The following is a 20,728-nucleotide window of genomic DNA, read 5'->3' on the forward strand; positions in this document are numbered from 1 at the left end:
ATAGCAACAGAAAGTGATTAAATCAAATATAGTCACTACCGACATTGTTCAGACAGTATCAGTTCTTTGTCACGGTATATTCGGAATCTTATAAAGCATTATACTATATTATTAGAATAACGCAAAGGGTAAACGATGTCACTTTATACAAATAAAAAACGAAATGTGAGATCGCTTTGAAACATGTACGTTTATGCTTGATTACTTATACATCATTACCCAAAACCCGGTTTCAACAAAAAATACTATGGAGATCTAGATTGTACGCTATAGTGAAACACTCAAAACTTTATAAAATGGTGTATCTTAAAAGTTAAAAGTGACAAATATGTTAAAAACAAAATATAACAATAAATAATAAAAAAATGAAAACGATTGCCTCCTAGTGTTCATAAGGTTTTCATATTTTATATATCATAGAAAGGGTACATGTAATACCGTTATGACGTGTTTATTTTTTATCTATGATTCGAAATATATTATTTTTTCTTTACCTTGAGAACCAAACTAATATCGTCTGAACAACACTGGTGCCGGTACCGTAGTCATTTTTACGGATGTCTTGACATGGCACTATATAAGCTATAGCGGGTGCTGGTACGGTAATGATACGTAACGAATCAAACTGATACCGGCCAAAAACATCAGTATCGTTACCTTACCGGTATTCGTTTTCGATCGATCAATGTAAAACATGTGTCAATCCTATCGAGCATATATCCTAGTTTGTTGCTATACCGAATGTCGTATTATACCGATACTGTAACAAACTGAACCTATAACATAATGAATTGAACCTATACCAACTGAAAACCTGTCGCAAAACACAAAAATATTGTTAGTATTAATATAATCAGTGAATAAGCGCAAAAATCATTATTAATAAATAAGTAGACCATCACATTTGACCAAATTTAGGTGAAAAGAACAATTCTGAGTTCTGTTTTTTAATAAATTAGTATTTTTTAAAGCATAATAGAATGACATCATTGTCCATATTTCACTTTATCACTAACGAAATCAAAATAATTTAAGACGAACATGGCAAGTGGTTTCGTGCCATTGCCTATTGGCCACTAACCTCAATTTTTTATGCATCATGCTAATTACACACGGCCAAAATAGTTTTCACACCCTTAAGCGCCGCGCTATGGCCAAAGCGGGGCGCTTAGGGCGACAAAAGTTGATACGAGGTTTCGACTGACTAACAGACTGACAGATATAAAGGTGATACGAGGTTTCAGTCGCCCCGTGAACCCTAAGCGCCGCGCTTTGGCCATAGCGCGGCGCTTCGACCCCAAATTCTGCCTTTAAATCACTGGCCAGACTCGAGATTCATAACTCAGATTGTTTTTTGTCGATCTTCTTTGCTCTATTAGTTACATTTTTTGAAAAAACGATGTCGTGGTTCAGTAACTATCTTTTCGGTCAATATTCTGACGAGTCAGTTGTTCCTGATTCTTACGAGGGGACCGCTATTTCTGACTCGTTTGAGAAACCGGTGTCGTCCAACTTGAGGGAGACAGAGGTTGTATCTGGCATTCGTTATCGTGATAATACGGTGCAGCTGGATTTGAATACCCCTGTGGAGGACCCTTACGCACAACAAGGTTATTCGAATTTCGGTTACGGTGGCGACTATAGCTTTGTACAGCAGGAGTGTTATCCAAACGACAGTTACGGGTGTCAACAAGGTTATTCGAATTTCGGTTACGGTGGCGAGCAAAGCTTTGTACAGTAGGAGTGTTATCCAAACCAGAGTTACGGTTGTGAACAGAGCTTTGAACATCAAGTCTATTCGAACCTCGGTGACGATGGTGAGCCGGAGGATGTGTCTGTTGACGAGGAAGGTTGTTACCCGGTTACATTTTCGTTTGATACAACGCAGACCTTTTCGTCACGTAAAGAGTTGGTGCGTTGGGTACAAGACACGGCAAAAGACAATGGTTACCTCATTGTGACTAAGAGGTCGAATAAAAGAGGAGAGAATTACAAGATTTGGTTTCAATGTACTTTTTGTGGGGAGCATAAGAGTGTAGCTACACAGAGGAAAACGGGTAGCAAGAAAATAGGCTGCCCGTTCGAGATGATCGGGTTTTCGGAATCATCCGGAAGTGTTTGGAGGATCGAGGTGACGAAGGCGAAGCATAACCACACTCCTATTGAAAACTTCGAGGGTCACGCGTATGCGAGAAGGCTTTCTTCGGAGGACAAAAAACTGGTTAAGGAGCTGGCAGAGCAAGATATTCGCAACCAAAGTATCGGGCGAACGCTGACAAAAAACAATCCGGCTAGAAAGCTTATTCCGAAAGATATACACAACGCTGTTCAGAAGATCAACGCCGAAAAAAATGTCGGTAAGTCTCCGATGCAAAAACTTGAAAACATTCTTATCGAAAAAAATTACACTTATTACATGCGCACGAATGAGATATCGAACGAAGTTGAAGACGTCTTCTTTGTTCACGAAAAATCATTCACTATGTGGTGTGCCTTCCCGCATGTGCTATTGATTGACGCCACATACAAAACGAACATGTACAACCTGCCATTTGTTCAGGTCGTAGGCATGACGTCGACAAACAAATCGTTTACGGCTGCTTGTGCGGTAATTTCCGCTGAGAAGTCAGAGAACTACCTATGGGTGTTGCAGAGGATCAAGTCTATGCTGGCAGGATGTATGGAACCGCGCGTGATTTTAACAGACAGGGATTTTGCGCTAATGAACGCGTGTGAACAAGTTTTTCCAAAAGCGCATAAGTATCTTTGTCGGTTCCATATTCAACAAAATATTAATAAGAACAGCAGACAAGGAGTGGAAAGAGTTCGTACGTACATTTTGGACATTGTGCGAGTCTACGACCGAGGAAATATACAGGTATAACTTGGAAAACCTTGAAGCACAGCTGAAAGAAGCTGACCGTGAACATGAGTATTTCTTACATAATTATGTTCAAATTTTATATAATAACAAAAACTGACTATTTACGTTTTTTTAATTTTAGAGGTATTTGATTATTTGAAGAAATCCTGGTTGGATCCGTACCGTGAAAAGTTTGTATCTTGCTGGATTAACCAAACTATCAACTTTCACCAGACTACGACTAACAGGGTTGAGAGCATGCATGCAACATTAAAAAGTCACTTTCCAAGTCATCGCAACACACTGGATAAACTTGTACTGTATGTTGATCATGTTGTTGATAAACAATACGCCGAGATTAGAAGTAGCTTTGAAACAAGCCTCCGAAAAGTGATGACGCACCACAAGAATCAGCCCATGCTTGCATATATTCTCAAAAAGGTTTCAATATATGCGATTGAGCTTTTGAGTATGGAACTAAAACGTAAGGAAGACGGGTTGAGAGCCTACGGTGCAAGCTGTGGTTGCCAACTTTTTACCAGATGTGGTTTGCCATGTGCCTGTCGTTTGGAAAAGTTGGAAAATAAAGGTAATTAATATTTTTGACCTTTCTCGTTATGATTTTGCCACCTAATTTGTTTTCATCCACAGGTCAGCAAATCCGGATCACACACATAGACGTGTTTTGGAAGAAGCTTGACTTCAAGCCTGCAAGGAATAACATAGAGGATATCGATGTAGACGCGGAATTTGAAAAATTGAAAAAACAGATCGATCCAACACCCCCTCAAGTGAAAAGGAGCTTCTTTGAAAAGTTTCAGCAAATCCTCAATCCAGGGAACAGTAACAAAAGACCTCCTGCTGTTCTGAAGAAAACTCATGGTCGACCAACATTGAAAACGCAGGAAGAAAGAAAGGTTGAAACCGCTAGACAAAGCTCTTACATTCCGTCAGAAGAAACTTGGGTCGATGCCTCAGACGATCTTCCCCGTCACAGCTCGTACATATCAGCCGAAGATTCTAGAAGAGAAAAGAATACCAAACCACTCAACCTACACCCTGATTTCCCGAATATCAAGCTCGGTCCTAAGACGGATATAGCGATCCGCAACTACGCATCTCAGATTCCCAAAGTGATCCATCCATACATCGTTAGAATAAAGGACGTGAAACCAGATGGTCATTGTGGATTTAGATCGGTGGCTGTTGGGTTAGGAGTGAAACAAAATTCATATTTGAAGATCCGGGAACAACTTCTAAAGGAGTTACGTATGAACGAATCGCTTTGGAGGCAGGTTTTCGATCCGAAAAACATAGGACATTATGATGCGCTGGTTAAACGGATCGATTTCAAGGGGGTGGGACGAGCAGGTATCGAAAATTACATGTCGATGCCTGAGACGGGGTTTCTTATTGCCCAACGATACGGTGTGATTGTTCACACCTTCGACATTCGTGGGAGCGATACAATTTTCCCTTTGCTGGGCGGCCCAAACGAAGCTGAGGAACCTCACCTGGCCATAGCGAAGCGATTTGGATGTGCAAAAAGACAACAGCCGTGTGCGAATAGACCTGGCCTTTTTTATATATTGAAAAGGAAAAGCCGTGATTTATTTGCCTTTGATCTCATTCCGTACAAGCATCATTAAATCTAGGATTCTTAACAGGAAACCAAAATTGTACATGAATATTTTGGGCTTGTCTCAACAAATACGGATTCAGTCCAATTTTACTTCAAACTAATTAATATGTCCAACTAAATGATGTCGTGTTTGGATTTTCCAGATACATTCACAGGTTGACCCGTTTATATATATATATATATATATATATATATATATATATATATATATATATATATATATATATATATATATATATATATATAAAATAAGAATCACCTTAAGTTTTGAGAACCATTCGAACTAGGCGTTCTTAAAGATTTTTTTCAAAAAAAAAGTTTTTAAAAATCTAGAAAAAATCACTTGTTTCAACAAAAAAAAAATATAAAAAATGTCGCATGCCAAAATTTACAACAAGTGTAATCAATTTCATCGCCGTCACAAAATTTACATCAGGTGTAACTACTGACTCGACAATTTTTTTTTGTTTTTTTTTCCACAGATGTGTTTATAATATTTTAATCTACGTTTGTGCAAAAAATTGTGACTCAAGTCGAACGCGAAGTAGGAGTTCTCATAGTTCTCACAACTCGTGGTGGTTCTTAATTGAACCGAAACACACATATATATAGGGTAAGGATCTGTTAGGAACTATTGCGAGAACCGCGAGAACCAATGTGAACACAACCAAAACTACTTAAAAACGCAAAAAAAAAAAATCCTTAAAAATCGCTACTTTTTGTTTATAAAAAATATTTTTTTTTATCTTTTTCTTTGTAAAAAGTCACAATTTAACTGTTAAAAAACATTTTAAGTTTTAGGGTTTATTTTTTAGCATTTAGCTTAGGTGGGGTGGGTGGGGGTTTAGGTTTTGGGGGGTGGGGTTAGGTTTTTGGGTTTTGGTGCGGTGGTGGTGGCTGTTTAGGTTTTTGGGTGGTGGCGGGGTAGGTTTATTTTGGTTGTGTTCATATTGGTTCTTATGGTTCTCGTGATAAGAGTATTTCTCGCATGAACCTACCCACTCCCTCTCTCTCTCTCTCTATATATATATATATATATATAGAGAGAGAGAGAGAGAGAGGCCAGTTAACGTACAATACGGCTTAACGTACATCACGTACGACAGATAATTACGCACGTTCATTTGAAAATCACGCACGTTCATTTGAAAATCACGCACGTTATAACCTAAAAAACCCAAATCACGCATGTTGGAAAACATTAATCACGCATGATGAAAACGTTAATCACGCACATTATACACATAATCACGCACGTTGTCGTACGTGATGTACATTAAGCCGTATTGTATTTTACACTTTCCTATATATATATATATATATATATATATATATATAGAGAGAGAGAGAGAGAGGGGAAGGTTAACGTACATTACGGCTTAACGTACATCACATACGCGACCAAATTACGCATGTTCATTTGAAAATCACGCACATTATAAACTCAAAAAACCAACATGCATGATTATTTCATATAACATGCGTGATTATATCAAATTTTCATTTAGCTTGGGTTTGATCAATTTTATCGAATTGGGTTCAAATTTCTTTTCGTTTCACTTCAAATTGGCTATTGTTCGGTCAATTTCATCGAATTGGGTTCAAATTCATCATTGATTTTGTAAAGTTTCATCAAAATATCGACCATCGAAATCAAACCGTAGAACAGAGGATGAAGAAAGCATGACCAATCTTTTATTCAGCCCGTAGAACAGAGGATGAAGAAACATGACCAAGCTTTGATTTAGAGCGTAGAACAGAGGGTGCATAAACATGACCAAGCTTTGATTCGATTAGAGTCAGATGGCAGTAACAGTGGTTTCAGATCGTAGAACAGGGGATGTGATTTTTGAACTAGGAGGTAGGGCTGCGTGATAACGTGCGTGATTATTTGTTTCAACATGCGTGATTAGGTTTTGTTGAGTTTATAACGTGCGTGATTTTCAAAATAACGTGCGTAATTTGGTCGCGTACGTGATGTACGTTAAGTCGTAATGTATTTTACACTTTCTCTCTCTCTCTCTCTCTCTCTCTATATATATATATATATAGGGTACGTATAGAAAGAAAACTCGTATTAGTTAAAAAAAAACTAAGAAACCCAAATGAATGGACCTCCTTTTGCCACAGGTTACACCTCTTTGCAGACTGTGTTACGTGTAACAACCAGCGGCTGCCACGTGTTACGTGTAACAGCCTTTGCAGATGTCACACCCCGATATTTTATATCACCCAGTGGGCCCGGATGGGGTATACGTGACGAGATTGATATCAAATACACAAATAGCACATCGGAAGTCTTGTATTTAAAATACTATTACAAATATAATTGTCCGAGTGTTCAAAATATAATATAGATGGATATTGTATCAAAAGATCCGCAGGCGGATCGTAATTTACAAAATGAAATAACAGACTAATAGGCTTCTTATGCAAGGAGTTGCAAATTCCTCTTAAGCATTACCGGCACTTCCAGTCTATTTCGTAACCTTGCAACATGTCACTTAGTTTTTTGAAGATACAGCAGTTTACATTGGTAAATACAAATAACTGACACATTTTGAAAGTATTTCAAAATTGATTTTATGTACACAATGGTACATATAATTTTCATAAATAACGTTGGGATAAACTATTTCTCATTTTATTTTATCATTAGCATCTGTCAGGTGTATGCCTACACCTCGTGCTTAGGTCGTGGCCATTTACAATTAAATGAGCCGAGGATATCCAGGATATGGTCGTATTAACCCCCAATGTTTAAATCAAAGCAATATGAATTAAAACGGTTTATTTGGATTCCCGACACATTGGTCTTTGACCCCATACCTGACCATGCGGTAATAATATATCGTATCCCAAGCCTGTATAGGGAAAATAGGTTAAGAGTATTTACCTGGCTTAAACAAGTCTTACAATGCAAGAAAATATAATAAGCATAGCCTTATTAATTAACTAAGCTTGGTTGCAATCTACTAGAATGCCTTAGTCTGGAATGAATGGTATTATAACCAATTAGAGTGTTAACGGTGTGACAATTGGCACTTTTTTATGTAATTCCGTATGATGTGAACAGTAATTTGTAATATATGGTTGTGTATGTTGAACTTATGATATGAATGATTTCATGATTACTTTCAAAAGACTCATAAATACATTACATGATGCATGCCATTTATCATTGTTAAATGCAACACGAAATAGTTCAATTAGTGCACAGACGAAACTAGCATACTTATCAGATAAACTAGTAGTACTGACAAGAGTTCGGTACTCAGACAGACATCATGTTAGGACACAGATTGAAGCTCGGAACCAAAATTTATACTAGAACTCTATGTAGGAAAGTAAGGACTATGAAACTGCCTTCCGAGTGACGAATAAACACTAAAAAGTACCTGAAACACACTCTAAATGTACAATTCTGCAAAATTCAGCAAAAATCATGTCACACCTTGACTTTTGCGGAAGCGTGATTATGTGTGACTTGCTTAATATCATTGCATTCAACCATAACGAACAACTATATGATAAAACAATATGTTCCTCCATTGATTAAGTTTAGAACATTACAATAACATTGTTTTAGAATTCAAACACAGACTTCGAATCTGAATTACAAACCATGAAATTTGTTTTGGAGTTCCACAAGGACCTTTTCAAAAGACACTAATGAAAACTAGGCTTTGAAGTATGTATCCTATCCAGGATAGGATACACACTCCAAACCATTCGACACCAGATGACATTTTTTATTCCCAACAACACTCGAAAACTTCAACGCCCGCCAGATCCATACTTAGTTTCCTTAAATACATGTAGTTTGAAAACATCAACAAAAGTTAAGCGAGTTCATGTGTTTAGTGTGTGAGCTCGAATAAACTTTGTAATCATCATAAGTAAGTATGTATTTGTCAAACCCTGGTATGAAAGCAACAAGGAAAACAGATCATTAATGGTTTGCAAAGCCATTAATATGTGTGACGTGATGCAGGAAGACTCAAACCTAACAGATTTTGCACCGGGCTTCAGTTTGTGAACATAGTCACCACATGGGCCAAACCCCGGTCCACACGGGTGTGGGCTCGCTACACCCAAATAGATCTATCACTCATGTCCCTTGGTCCTACTGCGAGGATTAATGGTCTTAAGCGTTGTACCCACCACTCACATGATCTAGTAGTACCTTTCCTTAGCTAACCATACCACATATAATTGTTTGTAAACAGTTTGAAACATGTACTTCACCCCCGAAGTTATAAAACTGAAAACAGTTAAAAGAAAAAGAGGGAATCATGAACTCACAATCTTGCGTTCTTCGTAATCACTGTAACTCAAAGCTTCTTCTGGTGTACACGACTACCTACAACGTACTATGATCTATTAGACGAGCGGGTCGTGCCTTGACTTTGTATTAATTGGTGTCTTTGAGTTACATTCTTTGTATCTTCAATATTATTCCAAGTTATATAATTATTTGTTAAAATAATAAATATTTTTACTTAAATTATATTTATTAAATTTTAGAACAATAGCTAAAACAATATATATTAACTTGATACTTTTCAAGTATTTATACATGTATTTCCTTCCCAAGGATGGGTGTATTTGTATTTGTATCCTTATACTTGTATATTTTGCCATGTATTGGGGTCGTATTCCGGAGTGTATTTATACGTACAAAAATACGTATCTTCTTGTAATTGTTAAGTATTCTTATACTTAATTTTTTGTATTAATTTTTCAGGAATCATACTTCTAGTGAAAATACATTAATATATATTTCCAAAATATATGTTTTAAGAAACATTACTTAGAAAAATTATTTATAATTTTTTCCTTGGCAAAAATATTTGTATTTTCATATAAGTTCCAAAAATAATATATTTTCAAGTCTAACTTAGAAAAAATATATATAAACCCATTTTCCTTTCAAAAATAATATATTTCATGTTTGTTTGAGAAAATATATATATTTCTTCCAAAAATAATATATCTTCTAAAATTTCAAGAAAAATGTATATTTTCACTTGCCAAAAATAATATATTTTCTCCTTATCAAAAATATGATATAAATTTATAATAATTGTAATTTGTTTCCTTGGTGTTCAAAATATTATGTACCAAAAATATACTTATGAATAAATTTTCCGGAATATTTTTGTGAGTCATATTCCTTTGTTCGGTTTCACCGATATTTTGTGTATTCTTTGTATATTTAATCCTTGTAATTTTGGTAATATTTTGGATTGTAATTTTTGGCATTATGACGAGTTATATTATTTCAAATCCTAAAATAATATAATTAATACACATAATATACAATTAATCACACAAACATGGTGACTTCTAAATATATATTTCCTAAATACATATTTAGTCACTTTTATTTATAAAAACCGACCTCCAATATTTATATTTTTGTAACAAAAATTATGGCAAACTTTATGTGAAAAATTCATGGTTTAAAATACACTTGTAAATATTTGTTTAGAAATATTTTTCTAAGTGTTTAATTTTTAGAAAAATTTTGCCATAGTTTCCCCTAAAAATGGAGGTTTCCATGCTTTCAAAGCATATCATTTTCTTTTGTAAATCAACACAATCAATCAGCAATCAATAATATACAATCTACTTACCAATTTTGCCAAAATCAAGCATAATCTACCACTTCATGAACTTGAAAATTTATAAAGATTTGTAGTAACTTACTAGTGTATTTAGAAAGCCTTGTTACCCTTTAAAGTGTGATTGATTCTTTAAAAACATTATTTTTAAAGAAAATAGATCTTTACAACTTGTGATTTCATTTTCTAAAAATGTTTCTTCTTGGATTTCTCTTGTTACATAAGTGTTTCTACACCTTATTAACCATCAAAAATAAGGTTTATTTGTTTAAGAACCAAGTTTAAGTGAAACTTGTATTGTTTTTTTTTAACTTGGTTTCTCGAAAAATCACTCTTGAAATCTTAGATGTACAAGATTTACAACTTACTTTAGTCATCATTTTACAAGAACACAACATATTCTTTCAAGTTCATGTTTCTCATGAGGATGATCTATAATCCTATAACATGTTCATCCTCTCATCTTGCTAAATTATGTTTTTAATGTTTGTGTTATTTCTATCCAGTTCTTTGTTTGGGATATTTCTATTTTATGTCTGTTTTAAGTATTTAAGTAGTATGTTTGCTTTGTTTGAATAACGGATCTGGTTGAATTATCTAACATTTTGATCAATGGTAATGTTGGCTATTTTAGCGAGTGACATAATTGGCAGATTTGTAAAGAAATGCACATAGAGTTGAGACGACTTCAATCAAAGTCTACTCAAACAAGTCAACTCCAACTCTGAGAGAGTACCTCTTTCCCTTTTCACATTGTTAGTTTAGCTCTTCATAATTTCTTAACTAATATGTATTTCACGTTGGGGACAATGTGAAGTTCAAGTGTGGGGAGGGGTTAAAAGGTTTAAAAAGGTTTTAAACTTTGTTTGTCCTTAATTGTTCTCATTTCTGTATATATTTTCAAAAAATAAAACAAAAATGGTCAATTTGTGTTCTTTAGGAAGCATCAAATTTGATAAAAATCGACAAAGCCAAATTAATTTTTGAAAAAGATAATTAAAAAGCGGTGATAAAATAAAACAAAAGACTTGCATGTTTATCTTTATATTTATACCCATTCCTTCCATTTACGTGAGCATATTTTTGAGCCTTTACAACTTTCTTGTCAAATGCTTCTTTGTTTTTGCAGAAAAATGAGTGAGCCGGATGTTTTATGTAATTTAGAACTTGTCATTTGTATACTTTTCAAAACCATGAATATGTGAAATTACATAAAAATGATAGAGGCACTTAGGATACCCTTTTGTGTGAGCATTTTTCTTTGTTTATATCCCGCACCCAACATTATCCATTAGTTCGCCATGTTGAGCCCATTTTCCGTATTTTTCTTAAACCATACCCGAATTTAACCTTTTCTCATTTACCCTTATTTTGGTTAAAAATTTGGCCATAAGCTTTCTAGATTGATATAAGTTTCATAGTAAAAAAAAATCGTTTGTCAAAACTCTCTAAGGAAATTATGAAGAAACTATCATGAAAGAAAATAGAGAGTAGAATTGTGAAAAAGAATAAACTATGAACACCTACACAAGTAGCTTAGCAACGTGTTCAGAGTCCTAGAAAATAAAACGCCAAGTTTTTGGCCAAGTTTTAACCTTTCTTGCTACTTTCAAATACCCATTCCATACCCTTAACCATAGTCTATCATTACAACCCATCAAAGACCTCTTGATTTATGCTTTTCACATATTAATTGGTGGAGATTAGATCTTTTGATAAGCTTATGATATTGCATGATTCATTGACTAGGCATCGAGTGTTTTACATACACATTATATGTATGATTCAGAAATTTAACCGAGTGTGTGTGAACATTGTGAGAAATATAAGGATTTGCATGCTAAAGTCATTCGAAAGTTGAATTATTGCTTTATAATTATCCTTTCGAACATCTAACAAAGCTTGTTTGTTTTAAATCTTTGATGATGACTTTTTGAAAACCAATTTGACCACCAAACAAATTAGTAAACCTTGTATATATGAAAATTTGATTTCGTGTTTTATTTTAAGTTTGCTTGAGGACAAGCAAAGTTCAAGTGTGGGGATGTTTGATATACGTTAAATTATACATGTTTTTATACCCAAAACACTTCCGTTTTAATCATTTTTGACCGAAAACACAATGTTTAGGTGCCGTATTCGGTACTTTTGTATTTTCAGGTCTTAAACAGAGCATAAAGGAAAATTCTGATGAAAACAGACAAATTCTGATGCATTTATGATGAAAATGGCAAAAATCTGGTGACTGCCAGGTATGGCACGACCGTGCCATCCATCGGCACTACCGTGCCGATCCTCCGATCTCAGAAGCACTGCCAGTGCAAGGGCTGGTGCCAACTTTTTCTCGGACCGCACTACCGTGCCACTCGAGGCACGACCGTGCCAAGGCTTGACCAGGGTTTCTGACCAACATTTCTGATGACACGGCACTACCGTGCCACCAGCGGCACTACCGTGCCACCAGCGGCACTACCGTGCCGATCTGATGACCTAGGCAACTTGTCCACTAGTCCACTTGGCTGACTCGGGATCGAAGAAACTGACGTCACCCGATAACACCTGCCGCACGACCGTGCCGATTTGAATTTCTCCTATAAATAGCAGCATTCGCTACTAGTTCAAGTGTTGGGTTTTTCTCTATGTTTCTGGGCGATTTCTGGGTTCTGAAGCAGTCCTGATCAGACCTATTTGAAGCTTAAAGATCGAATGGAAGCATAATCGATCCAACCCATTAATTCCTTGCTTGTTTATGGTTCGATTCCTTGTTCTTGAACGTGTATTCTGATTATTTTGCAAGTTATGAGCTGATGTTAGTTTATGTTTAATGTAGTTTATGTAATAGTAGTTATAAACTTGTTTCTTGAATAATCTTTATGTTGTAATCTTGTTTATATGGAACTTTAGTACTTTTTCATGTTTGAATCTTCATGATTATATAATGAATGTTTCATTGATGTTGAGTTCCTGATTATGTTTGATTATTTTGGATAATGAATCTATGGTTAGTGGGATGGTAACTATTTCTTGATTAATCACTTGTTTGTAAACTTGTTTACACCATGAGACTCGAGAGGGGTATTGGTTTTATCTAAGATATATCTTATTTTTATTAGCAATGCTTTCTTGCACGTAAGGGTTCTAACGAATTATATGGTGTCGATTACATGTTCTTGCATACGGTTTATGATCCTTGTTTAGTAGTTTTGGTCTGAAATTGTTGACACGGTAGATTTGTGTTCAAGACTTGTAAAGGTGAAATATGTTGTTAATGATCTACTTAAATGCTTATCCACGTGGCTGTATTGTGACCATCGGTATTGCTTTCTTTGATAAGTGAGGTTAGAAAACTCCTAGCGGATGACTAATCTATCTTTAAAGGTTTACATGAATGAATATCAATAGCTCGCTAAAGAATGAGTTTAGGTGGTTAACATGTGTTTATCGTATTAACTTTCCGAAGAATCATCATGTTAGAAAACTCCTAGCGGGTGACTAACTATCTTGAAATTGGAAAATTGATTAAGTGCTTTTGTGATATATCTGATAGATAACATGTTTAGGTTGTTCGTGAAACAAGATAATAGTATATTTATGTTTTAGATGTAATTTTAGATAATTTAGTTAAACAACCATTCACTTACCTTTTCATCTGGTAATCTAATGACAAAGATTTAGTACATTATAACGCCCGTGTTCCATGGATCGATATCTGGCTCTTACCAATACTTTGTTGCATATATGACTGGATACACTTGTCCTTTGTTGTGTGTGTTTTAATGTTAAGGCATAAACCATTTTTATAAATATTAAAACCCACGAGTGTGTGTAAAATCAATGTAAATAATATATGTATATAACCACGTACGTCAAGTTTTTGGCACCGTTGCCGGGGAGCACGGTGAATTTATGGAACAATCCAAGTCATTATTTTACTAGTGTACAAACTGTTAATATCTGTTAATACTTGTAAGTTTTTGTATCTATTTATTTTCTTTTATTTACTAACTAGTGAATACCTAGCCTGGTAAGCCCACTAGGACTCACTTTTGACTAACATCCTAACTTCTTATTTTATTATTCGACTAACATTTATTTCATTTTATTTAATTCAGTTATGTGTTCGGAATCGAACCATTAACTTTCATTTATTCAATTCAGTTATTTTAAATTCAGTAATTTCATTTCTGTACTTCATTCATTTATTTATTTCAGTTCAGTATTTCTAATTTAGTATTTTATTTATTAACGTTCAGTTATTTATTTATTTCTGTCCGTTTATTTAACCATTCATTCATTTAATTATTGTACTCGTTTGTTTATTTATTTCCTCCACAATAATATCATCTAACGTTCTGATAAAATCATCAGATTTTCTGATAAATTCCAATGAATTTATCAGATTTTCTGATGGATTCTGATAAACCCATTAGATATTCTAAAAACAACAATTTCCATTTCTGATGCATTTACCAGATTTTCTGGTAATTCTGATGGAACGAAAATTTTCATCGGATCTTATCAGAATTTTATCAGATATATCTGATTTTTTGATATATATATATATATAAAAACGAAGTTACCTCAGATTTCTGATGATTGTCGTCAGAAATACTGGTAAACAAACAAAAATAGTTCTCGGATGTAAATAAGTAAATAATTCAGTAAATATTTAAAAAATTTGTTTAATAACCCGTATATATATGTATATTATGTATTAGTATTGTTATTATTACTTATTTCCTATATTATTATGTTCTTTTTTTTTTGTATAATGCGTTCCTTTTTATGTGCAGGCTAATGTCCACGCCCCCTGCACCCGCTAACGCTGAGCTAGCCAACGAACCAGAAAATAACTTAAGAAGAAGTAGGCAGCTTCACGAAAGATCACTTGTTGTTGCACAAAGGATTGCGGCCACAATCGACGAACCAGTGATTCTTTCTGATAGCGAGAGTTCAGAGGACGACACAGGAAGCATTATGGCAGAAGACGACCAGCCTCTGAATGAGACCGGCCATCCAGGAGGAGAGGGCTTGCTACCGAGCATCGCCTGACCTACAATAGCATTACCGAGCTTTGAAATTAAATCTAGTATTATTAACATGTTGCAAAATTCTGTGCAGTTTGATGGGAAGGATCACGAAGATCCAGGTCGGCACATCGTATCATTTCTCGAGGTGTGCTTGACTTTCAAAATACGGGACGTTTCTAAAGACGCAATTCGTTTGTGGCTTTTTCCATTTTCTTTGCGAGACAAAGTCCGATCTTGGCTTTTGTCGCTCCTAGCAGGGTCCATCACGACTTGGAACGAGATAGCAAATCTTTTTATGCAAAAATACTTCCCGCCGGAAAAGACAGCCAAGTTGAAGAATCGCATTATGACATTCAAACAGGACGAAGGAGAATCTCTACACGCTGCTTGGGAGAGGTTCAAAGATCTTCTGATCGATGTTCCACATCATGGGTTGTCCAATAGACAACTTGTGTTGAACTTCTACCAAGGACTCAACTACGACTCACGAGAACATTTAGATGTATATGCAGGAGGCGATCTTGGAACAAAAACACCCAACGAAGCCTACGCAATTATAGAGAAAGCTACCTTGAAGTCGAGTTCTCGTCACGGTGGAGTGCGAAATAAAGCATCATCTATTCCTGGAGTTCATCAAGTAGATACACATACGGCTCTAGCAGCACAGATTGGAGCTTTGGCAACAAGATTTGATCAAGCTCAGAACGTTTCGCAAGTACAGTCATCATGTGAGCTGTGTGGAGTGTCACACGAGCCAAGTACATGTGAGCAGGGTGTTGTGTTTACAGGCCACGAAGAGGTGGACTATTTGGGCAATCAAATTAGGCCCCAAAATAACCCCTATAGCAACACGTACAATCCGGGTTGGAGGAATCACCCAAACTTCAGGCGGAAAGCTAATTCCAATAATCAAAACCCACTCGGATATGCTCAACGCGCTCCCGTACCACAATAGCCTCAGGGGCAATCCTTTCAGCCCTAGGGACAATCTTTTCAGCCATCAGGGCAAACCTTTCATCCACGCTACAATAATTTAGTTTCAGGAAGCACTTCCCAGGCACAAACCTCTCACAGCAACTCGAAACTAGAGGAGATGATGGCATATTTGTTAAACAACTCCAACAATGCCAATCAAATATTTGAAAAGCGATACCAGCAGCATGAGGAGCGTTTCATGGCACAGGAAGGGGAAATGTGGAGTCAGAAGGCTTCAATACAAACCATTGAGAATCAAGTCGGCCAATTGGCCAAGATGTTGTCTGAAAGACCACAAGGTAGTCTTCCAGGTAACACAGAACCAAACCCGAGAGGGCACGTTAATGCAGTAATGACGAGGGGTGGTAGAACCACGGGGCCTGACAAATCGGACTCACCACCGATCACTGATACGGTCCAAACTGACGCTTCAGACGAGGTGCACGCTAGGCGAGTCCCAACAAGTACAGCACAGTTCCAGGAGACAGTTAAAGATTTCATTCCTCCTGTCCCATATCCGAGCAGACTGAAGAAGCAGAAGAACGATGAACAACAGGGTAAGTTTTTAGAAATGTTTAAACAATTACACATAAACATACCATTTGTTGAGGCGTTGGCTCAAATGCATAAATACGCAAGGTTCTTAAAATACATCCTCACAAACAAGCAGAAGCTCGAAAGCTTGTCTTGTGTGTTGATGAATGAAAATTGTTCAGCCCTTCTCCAAAACCGTCTACCTGAAAAGATGGGAGATCCGGGCAGTTTTACTCTTCCCTGTCTCATTGGCAGCATGTTTGTCAGTCACGCATTAGCCGATTTAGGAGCTAGCATAAACCTTATGCCTTATATGGTTTTTGCTAAATTAGATCTGGGTGAGCCTTCACCCACTAGAATGAGCATTCGACTTGCAGATCGTTCAATCAAGTATCCGCGTGGATTCGTTGAAAACATGCTTGTTAAAATCAATAAATTTGTTTTTCCCATGGATTTTGTTATTCTCAACATGGACGAAGACTCAAAAGTGCCATTAATACTTGGACGCCCGTTCCTCAATACTGCGAAGACGATTGTTGATGTGGCAGCTGGCTAAATCACGCTCCGAGTAAATGACGAGCACATGACCTTTGATATTAAAAGATCAATGCAGCATCCGCAAAGTCACGATGACATGCTTTACTATGTTGACATTGTCGATACTTGTGTAAGCTCTCATTTCCAAGGCACTATTGAAGAAATTGAAACGGACACACATCTGTTGTGTGAGAATCAACATGGCATTTCGTAGGAGGGCCATGAAACTGAGCAACCGGTTTTGCAAATCGGTGATGATGATCTCAAGGTCCCGATCAATTTATGGAGATTAACTGTGAAGTAGAAGAAAAGTCCAAACCATCGGTTGAAGACCCACCGTCGTTGGAGTTAAAAGAACTCCCACCGCATCTCGAAGATGCATTTCTAGACGAGGAGTGTCACTTGCCAGTCATCATTTCAGCATCTTTAGCAAAAGAAGAAAAGAGACAGCTTCTCGAAGTTCTAACGCTGCATAAGAAAGCTATGGCGTGGAAGATTATGGATATCAAAGGCATTAATCCTTCTTTTTTTACTCACAAGATTCTCATGGAAGACGATTACATGCTGAATGCACAGCATCAAAGGCGCTTGAATCCTAATATGCAAGACGTGGTGAAGAAAGAAGTAATTAAGTTGTTAGATGCAAGGCTGATTTATCCTATATCTGATTCTGTTTGGGTAAGTCCAGTGCAAGTAGTACCCAAAAAGGTGGTATTACCGTAGTTCCAAAAGATAGGAATGAACTTATCCCTACCCGTACCGTCACCGGATGGCGAGTTTGCATTGATTATCGCAAACTCACCGATGCCACCCATAAGGATCACTTCCCGCTTCCATTCATCGACCAAATGTTGGAACGTCTGTCGGGGAAGTCATTTTTCTATTTTCTGGATGGGTTCTCTGGATATTTTCAAATTCCTATCACGCCTGAGGACCAGGAAAAGACTACTTTCACATGTCCTTTCGGCACATTCGCCTACCAGCGTATGCCTTTTGGACTGTGTAATGCACCAGCCACATTTCAGCGTTGCATGGTAGCCATTTTTCATGACATGATTGAAGACTCCATGGAAGTATTCATGGATGATTTCTCTGTTTTCGGGAGTTCTTTCAATCAGTGTCTTGGAAATCTGAAAAGAATGTTAATGAGATGTGAGGAAACTAATCTTGTGCTTAACTGGGAGAAATGCCACTTCATGGTGAAAGAAGGGGCAGTTCTCGGACACAAAATATTTGAAGTCGGGTTGGAAGTCGATCCAGCAAAAGTGGATATTATTTCTAAACTTCCTCCCCCAACCTCGGTCAGAGCGATTAGAAGTTTCCTGGGTCATGCAGAGTTCTATAGGCGATTCATAAAAGACTTTTCAAAATCGCAAGACCTATGACCTGATTGTTAGAAAAAGATGCTCCATTTGTGTTCTCTGACGAATGCATGAAAGCGTTCATGCAGCTAAAACAAAGGCTTATCGAAGCCCCTATTTTAGTCGCACCAGATTGGGCATTGCCATTTGAGATAGTGTGCGACGCCGGTGATTACGCAATAGGAGCAGTCTTAGGACAACGAAAGGAGAAGCATTTTCATCCTATTTACTATGCCAGCAAAACTCTACATGATGCTCAAGGGAATTATACGACTACAGAGAAAGAGCTTTTGGCAGTAGTGTATGCTTTCGACAAATTCAGGTCGTACCTTATGTTGTCCAAAACAATTGTGTATACGGATCATGCAGCAATCAAATACCTTTTTAGCAAACAGGACGTAAAACAGCGTCTTATCAGATGGATCTTGTTATTACAAGAATTTGACATTGAGATCGAAGACAAAAAGGGAGCTTTAAATGTTGCAGCCGATCATCTCTCGAGACTTGAGCATGGCAGTTCTGAAAATTCGCTGGAGGAACCAATAAATGACAATTTCCCTCACGAATTTCTTCTAAGTATCGAGATAAATGACGAGTCACCTTGGTTCGCCGACTTTGCAAACTACTTCGCATGTGAAATCCTTATCAAAGGATTGTCATATCAACAAAAGAGGAAGTTCTTTGCAGATTTAAAATATTATATTTGGGACGAACCATACTTGTTTAGAATGGGAGCCGATCAGGTGATCCGAAGATGTGTATTTGGAGAAGAGACAGCTAGCATTCTGCGTCACTGTCACGAAGGGCCAACCAGAGGTCATCATGGAGCAAACTACACTGCAAAGAAAGTGTTAGACTCTGGGTTTTACTGGCCCACAATCTTTCGTGATGCGCATGAATGGGTTAGAGTGTGTGATGCTTGCCAGAGGACAACAAATATCTCCGCACGCAATGAGATGCCTCAACATCCAACACATGTCTGTGAAGTCTTTGATATATGGGGTATCGACTTCATGGGACCATTTCCAGCCTCACGAGGTAAGAAATACATCCTAGTTGCTGTAGACTATGTCTCAAAATGTGCCGAAGCTCAAGCTTTGCCCACAAATGATGCGAGGGTAGTCATGAGGTACTTAAAAAGTTTATTTGCTCGATTTGGTGCTCCAAAAGCACTAATCAGTGACTGAGGAACGCATTTCTGTAATGCGCAGTTAGAACGAATTGTCCCGCTATGGTGTTCATCACAGATTGGCTACGCCATACCACCCTCAAACCAGCGGGCAAGTTGAAGTCACAAATCGGGGTTTGAAAGAATCCTTGAGCGGTCCATTAATAACAACCGCAAGGATTGGTCAGACAAGTTAGATGACGCTTTGTGGGCTTTTAGAACAGCATTCAAGACACCTATTGGGACCACACCCTTTAGGTTGGCTTATGGAAAAGCTTGTCGTCTACCTGTCGAGTTAGAACACAGGGCATATTGGGCCTTGAAAACGGCGAATATGGATTTGAAGAGCTGAGGTGAAGCCCATTTTCTGCAAATCCACGAGCTCGAGGAACTAAGAAACCATGCCTATGAAAGTTCTAGAAGGTACAAAGAACGAGCCGAGAGGTTTCATAACAAAAGATTGAGAGAACATAAAGATTTCCGCGTTGAAGATCTTGTTTTGTTATACTCCTCACGACTGCGTTTATTCCCCGGGAAATTAAGATCTCGATGGACGGGTCCTTATACGATCAAAGAGGTACTTCCATACGAAGCCGTCACCATCGAAAATTTAAGCGGGGAAACATTCAAAGTCAACGGTCATAGACTCAAAAGATACATCAACGGACCGGTTGATCCGGTGGAGGAAATTCTCGAACTCCACGTCCCGCACACTTAAAACAAGTGTAGGGAGAATGAGTCTAGCTATCGACTCGCTGACAAATTTAGCGAGCGTGTTTTCACACGCTAAGGGTAATGTTGTATATACTAGTTTTTAATATTTAATTCGTAATTCGTTAATTTTTCGGTTTTAAACGTAGGAACATACGATCTTGATCCATAATTTTTGGAGGTTTGAAGTTGATTAATTGAGAAAATATAGGAAATAGTGCAAAAATGGGAAAATTGGGTGAAATTTCGGAGTTAAAAGCTTACTGTGAAAAATAACATA

At 37.0% G+C, this 20,728-nt stretch overlaps 2 protein-coding genes across 2 annotated transcripts; both read left to right on the top strand.

Moving 5' to 3' along the window:
* The first annotated feature begins 15,232 nt into the window (after positions 1-15,232).
* LOC110919521 lies at positions 15,233-16,117 on the top strand. The gene has a single exon (XM_022163787.1). It carries the CDS (start codon positions 15,233-15,235, stop codon positions 16,115-16,117), a length of 885 nt encoding a protein of 294 aa, XP_022019479.1.
* Positions 16,118-16,258: 141 nt separating this feature from the next.
* LOC110919522 lies at positions 16,259-17,227 on the top strand. Its single transcript, XM_022163788.1, has one exon. It carries the CDS (start codon positions 16,259-16,261, stop codon positions 17,225-17,227), a length of 969 nt encoding a protein of 322 aa, XP_022019480.1.
* The last annotated feature ends 3,501 nt before the right edge of the window (positions 17,228-20,728 follow it).

Source organism: Helianthus annuus, chromosome 16 (genome assembly GCF_002127325.2).
Source record: "Helianthus annuus cultivar XRQ/B chromosome 16, HanXRQr2.0-SUNRISE, whole genome shotgun sequence".
Lineage (NCBI taxonomy): Eukaryota > Viridiplantae > Streptophyta > Magnoliopsida > Asterales > Asteraceae > Helianthus > Helianthus annuus.